This window comes from Mus caroli, chromosome 2 (genome assembly GCF_900094665.2).
Source record: "Mus caroli chromosome 2, CAROLI_EIJ_v1.1, whole genome shotgun sequence".
Lineage (NCBI taxonomy): Eukaryota > Metazoa > Chordata > Mammalia > Rodentia > Muridae > Mus > Mus caroli.
The window spans coordinates 26,306,679-26,312,826 of NC_034571.1; the positions used below are offsets into that span (position 1 = coordinate 26,306,679).

The 6,148-nt window shown below is 53.8% G+C and overlaps 1 protein-coding gene across 1 annotated transcript in view; it reads left to right on the plus strand.

The window, feature by feature from the left end:
• Positions 1 to 3,885, plus strand: part of Ptpa (protein phosphatase 2 phosphatase activator) — a 32,252-nt gene extending 28,367 nt beyond the window's left edge. Inside the window, exon 10 of the mRNA XM_021186251.1 lies at positions 2,479 to 3,885. Within this exon, the coding sequence (XP_021041910.1) occupies positions 2,479 to 2,556 (78 nt within the window). The 3' untranslated portion in view covers positions 2,557 to 3,885. The remainder of the gene's footprint in view (positions 1 to 2,478) is intronic.
• The last annotated feature ends 2,263 nt before the right edge of the window (positions 3,886 to 6,148 follow it).

Sequence of the window (6,148 nt, forward strand, 5' to 3'; positions counted from 1 at the left end):
TCCTGGAACTCACTTTGTAGACCAGGCTGGCCTCGAACTCAGAAATCCACCTGCCTCTGCCTCCCAAGTGCTGGGATTAAAGGCGTGCGCCACCACGTCCGGCCCCTCATCCCATCTCTTAGGAGAGCCCAGAGCTCACCCCATCCATCATCAGAGGAGGGACACCAAGGAAGGGTCAGCTGGCTTTGGTAGTAAAGATGTGTCCCACTGGCCTTGAAGGGGTTAATAGAGCATGGTCTGTCAAGCTTGGGCTTGGGCCTGGCCAGATTTTTCTGTTCTTTCCTGGATCCTCTTTCTCTAGACTTCACATCCTGTGTTTAGGCTTCAGCCCACATCCCTCTCTCATCTGGGAGGCCATTCCTGGAGCTACCCAGACCTCTCCCTGCTCTGCAGGCCAGCTCTAGCGCCCGGCATTCCCCTTGGTCCTGTCTCCTCGGCCTTACTTCTGGTTCCTAGCAGGAAACACAGGAAAGACTGTCCTGCTGCTAGAGTGTCAGCATGGAGGTATATGTCACCCCATGTCTCCAAACCTGGATTGATTCAGCCTTCTAGGAGGAAGGCCTGCAACCTTGCCCCCCACCCCACCCCCGACCCTGTCCCCCTTTCAGAGGCAGAAGCTCTGCAGGCTGAGGGAGGAGCAGATAAGGTACAATATGGTGGCGTTACAACACACAGGCCTTGGAAGCCACCATCTAAACCTTAAGTCCTAAATGCTAGGTGTCCCTGCAGTTATTACCTGAAAGGATGTGTTGTGTGACTAAAGACCGGTCAGGTGCATCTCACGGGGTGTATGCAGTAAGTGGGAGCTGACCCTCCCCTTGCCAGGATGGATTTGTAGGGTAATTCTGCAACTTGTTGACAGGCGTGAGCATGAGGCTTTGTAGCACCTAGTTCTTTTTTGTTTTGTTTTTGGAGACAGGGTTTCTCTGTGTAGCCCTGGCTGTCCTAGAACTCACTCTGTAGACCAGGCTGTCCTTGAACTCAGAAATCTGCCTGCTTCTGCCTCCCAAGTGCTGGGATTAAAGGCGTGCGCCACCACCTCTAGGTGGTGTACCCAGTTCATACTGGTGCTCTTAAACTCTAGTCCCTGGGAATAGGGCACTGTAAGCCCCTGCTCAGAGGGCCCAGAAAAGGCCCAGTTCTCCATCCGCTGGGAAGACCCCTGAGCTGCCAACAGGGGTCTGCTCAGGCCTGGCATTAAGCAGCCTCAGGATATGCAATTAGCTGTCAAGTTCCCTGACCTGATTTTTTGAAGAGAAGTATCATGGGCTTTCTGGGCCTTGCGTGATGGGGCTATTTCTATAAGGAAGGCTATCACCGTATCTGGACTTATTTTCTCCAACTACCCAGCCTGGACTCTTGCTGGGCCAGCAGTGCCACGTTTCTAAAGCCCAGGTTCAGTCGCTGGGCAGAATTGCTGGGAGCAAGGCCCTCTTAGGTGCTTCTGCTGCCCCGGGGCCTTGGACTTCCTCCACCCCCAGCAGTTTCCTACCAACTTAGCTCCTGCTGGCCCTGTGGGCCCTTCCCCCAACTTGCCTTTCTGGCTTTTCTTCTGGGAGAGCCTAAAGCAGGTTGACCTTTGACCCTTTCTGGAATTCAGGGGAGGGGGGGTTGCCTTCCAAACTCCCACCGCTTCCTGATGACATAAGCACTGTGGCAGCTGCCTTGCCTCAGGCCTGGACACGCTGCTCCTCCCTCCCCCAGGACAGACTGCACCTCCTTCTTCATGCTTGCTTTGCTGAGGCCTGGCTCTAATGCTAGAGTTCAGTCTCTGTGGTCTACTTGCTCCTCTGGGTGCCCCTCCCACTTCTTCTGAAGCTGCTGTCTGGGGTAAGGGAAGGTGAGCCCAACAGGTTCGTTCTTTGACACAGCTAGAGCTAGGCTCTCACCTCAACAGCCTACAGGTCCCAAGCACCCCAAGGAGGAGGCCAGGCCAGCCTCACATTCTGGCTGGAGCTACTGCCTGGGAGATAGAGCAAGCCAGTAACAGGCAAAGTTAGAGTCTGTGGGCCTGTGCTCAGGCTGCCAGAGCTCCATAGAGGCTGCTGCCAAGGTAGGGCAGGAGTGTCAGCCCACTCCTGTTGTCTCACTCTGAAGAGTCAAGATGTCTTTGAAGCCAAAGACTACACAAAGTAGGCCCTAGCCTCTTAGTTGTGTTCAGATGTCCCTATACCGCTAGGGTCAGGATCCGGGTTGGGGTGGGGGGACCTTTGTCATTTCTTATGGCTCGCATCTCTTCTGGGTCAAGTGATGTCTCTTAGCTGCCTGTCTTGGCTTCTGCTGAGTATGGGTGCCTTTGAGTGGGAGGTGGGGACGAGGTGAACAAGATCACCTTCCTCCTAGGCTGGGGGCTGCTCTCCAGCACAGGTGGATTCCCGTGGAGGTGGCTGCAGTTGGAAACCTCATGTTTGTCTGGGTTCCTGGGGATGCAGGAGGCGAGACAGGCCTCACCTCCCTGGTTTTCCCCTCCTTTCTTAGTGCCTGGAGAAGTTTCCTGTGATCCAGCACTTCAAGTTCGGGAGCCTGCTGCCCATCCATCCAGTCACATCAGGCTAGGAGAGGCTGAACTACCAGAGCCACCCTGGCCAGGTTCCTGTGCTCTCTGTGACCCAGCACCCCTCCCACCCACCTTCTGTTCTTTCTGTTTGATGAGAGGCTGTTTACTGAGATGGGTGCTAAGCAGGGCCTGAGTTGGGGGAATTGACCAGTGTGTCCAGTTTTTGACTGTCCTCCGTCTGGTGGCCGAGTAAAAAGAGAGGGGCCTGGACGTGGTCCCCGGCCCAGCCCATCCCTGTGCTCCTGATTCCTCCCCCGCTCAGGCCCATGTGGAGGAGACAAGGACACCCTGCTCTTGTCATTGCTCCCCCTTTCCTCCCCATGGTGTAATGGCTCCCTCATTAAGAGCAGGAGTTCCGTGCCTCCAGGGCCGGCTGGTGGGTTCCCCGCTAGCCATGTTCTACTGGGTATCCGCTATGGAGCTGGAGGGAAAGGCTGTCATCAGCTGTGGGGAGGGCTGGGATGGGGGGTGGGTGGTTTGTAGGGGCCATGGATGGTGAGGCTGGTCTTCTCAAGGTACCATCCTAGGCCCTGGGGGACCTGTGTCCATCCTCATGCTGGCTTTGTTCCCTGGCCCTTGGCTTTGCTAGGTTTCCTGACTGTTAACACTCCCCTTCCTGGGGATAGCCTAGCTATGGAAGCTGCCCTGGGCTTGCTTGGGTGAGATCTGACTTTCCAGAACTGTCTGTCAAGCAGGGAGAGGGAGACTCCGGGAGGCAGTAGGACTGTTGTGTCTGTGGAGAACCTAGTTTTCTCCAGTCAGTCTCAGGCCTGCTGTCTGCTGCCTCTGCCTGCTGAGTGTCTGAAGCTTCACCCGAGGCCTTGGCTTGCTGCTCCGCTCCCTTGGGTCGGTTTGTGGCTTGTGTGGGAGAGCAAAGAAGGTAGCAACCCCCTCCTCCCGCTTCCCTCTGTGAGATGAGGGAAGTGCTGGCCTGGGCCTGGGCATAGACTCAGAATGAGTAGGGCTGCTAAGGGGACCTAGCCACAGTCACCAGTTTTCTCCCAGCGTGTGGCTGAACTGGTACCTGCAGGCTTTCCTGTCCCACTTGGGCCTGCCCTTCTTCACTGCCCATCCTGTGTTTGTGCCCGCTTAGCTTTGTGGAGTGGACACTGAGAAGCACAACTCAGGGGCTTGGCCAGGAATTAACTATGGTCTGGGCAGAGCGGGGATTGAAGTCATCAGAGTCATGGGCAGTTCCCCAGGAAAGACCCAGTGCCAGCTTCCTTCCAGGGCCAGGCCACTGCCTTCCTGGCTCCCTTCCCTGTCCCTGTGTCCCCAGCCCTGCGCCTTCCTTGCTGTTTGGATTAAAGCCTCTGTTTTACACCTGTCCCCTGTGTGAAACATCTTTTCCTGACATGTCTGAGTGACCGTTCCTCAGCAGGTGGTTTTGTAGGGGCCATGGATGATGAGGCTGGTCTTCTCAAGGTACCATCCTAGGCCCCGGGGGACCTGTGTCCATCCTCATGCTGGCTTTGTTCTCTTGCCCTTGGCTTTGCTAGGTTTCCTGACTGTTAACATAGCATTCCCCTTCCTGGGGATAGCCTAGCTATGGAAGCTGCCCTGGGCTCCTGGGAAAGCCCATTACCAGTTGACTTTCTGGGGATGGGATATGTGACAATGACTAAAGCAGGCAAGAGGTTCAAATCCCAGCCATCACCACCCCCCCCCCCCGGCTCACTCCTACTGGCAAGTTTGTGGGTAGGTTTCTGAGCTGCTCTGGACCCCACCTAGCACGCTCATCTAGAAAATGGGTATAATCCCAAGTGGCACTGGTGACCCAGAACACATGCTGTGCTGTCACTGTGATGTGTGTGTGTGTGTCTCCTGAACCTGCTGGGCACAGGTCCTAGGACCTGGCACAGGCTGAGCAAGAACCAGATGTCAGCCTTCTACAGCTGCTCTGCACTCCTGCCGGCCCAAAGACGAGGCTCACATTGAACCTTACATCTGCCCTTGTTAGACATAGCTCTCTTTGTCCTTAGCCCACCTTCTGGTCTGTTATGCTAGAGCTGAGTACAGCTGGGCAGTGACTCCCTAGACACCAGGCGAGCCTTCAAGTAGGAGCCTTTCTGCTGTCCTGGAGACTTTGCACAAAGGCAGGAAGAGGAGCCGCAGCTCGGTCACTTTGCTCTTCCTCTGGACATCCTTGGTTGCCCAAAGCCGTGTGAATTCAAACCCAAGGCCAGCTGCTTACAATGGAGGAAATCCATGATGGCTGATTTTACCTCTCTGAGCTCCAGTTTCTTGATCTGAAAAATGGGCATCATAATGCACTGTGGTTTAGCATGGTGGATCTCAGCCTTCCAAATGCTGGGATCCTTTCCAAGCATAAAGGCTTTTTTTTTTTTTTTTTTTCCTTTTTGGTTTTTCAAGACAGGGTTTCTCTGTATAGCCCTGGCTGTCCTGGAACTTACTCTGTAGACCAGGCTGGCCTCGAACTCAGAAATCCTCCTGCCTCTGCCTCCCGAGTGCTGGGACTAAAGGCGTGCGCCACCACGCCCGGCTGATAGTTATTTTCGTTGCTACTTCATAACTGTGATTTTGCTGTTATGACTTGTAATATCTATGTTTTCCTGTGGTCTTAGGTGACCCTGTGAAAGTGTCCTTTAGGCCCCAAAGGGTTGTGACCCCCAGATTGAGAATCAGTGTTCTAGAGGCTTAGTCATTTCACGGGCTGTAGCCGTGTATTTGTGACCACAGCATACTAGAAAGGACAGTATCTAGTGGATTGTAATTAAGAAATTAATGGGGGAGGGCTGCTTTTTGAGTTACACATTGGCGTGTCCAAATTTTTGATACTATGTTTTAGTTGGGGTTTTACACTGTGAAGAGACACCATGACCACAGCAACTCTTATAAGGAAACACTTAATTGGTGCTGGCTTCCAGGTTCAGAGGTTTCATGCTTTATCTTCATGGCAGGAAGCATGGTAGTGTGCAGGCAGAAGAAGAAGGTGCTGGAGAAGGAGCTGAGAGTTCTGCATCTGCATCAGCAGGCAGCAGGAAGAGACTGGGCCTGGCTCGAGCTTTCCTACTGTTGCTGTTGCTGCTCCCTCTGTGCCTGTGGAGGGCCATTTTCATGCAGACCACTACACTATGACTCCCTACAAAGTTAATACCTGAGAGCTGTGCAGTCATGTTTAAAAAGTATCTTGGTCTGAAGCAGTCTTCTAGTGCTGGGCACCTGCACTTATGTGCACACACACAGGTACACACACTCACACACAGATGCACGCACTCACACACAGATGCTCACACTCACACACAGATGCACACACACAGATGCTCACACTCACACACAGATGCATGCACTCACACAGATGCACACACTCCCACACAGGTACTCACACTCACACAGATTCTCGCACTCACACAGATGCACGCACTCACACACAGATGCTCACACTCACACAGATGCACACACTCACAGATGCTCACACTCACACACAGATGCACACACTCACACACAGATGCACACACTCACACAGATGCACACACTCACACAGATGCACACACTCACACACAGGTGCTCACACTCACACACAGATCACACACTCACACACAGATGCACACACTCACACAGATGCTCACA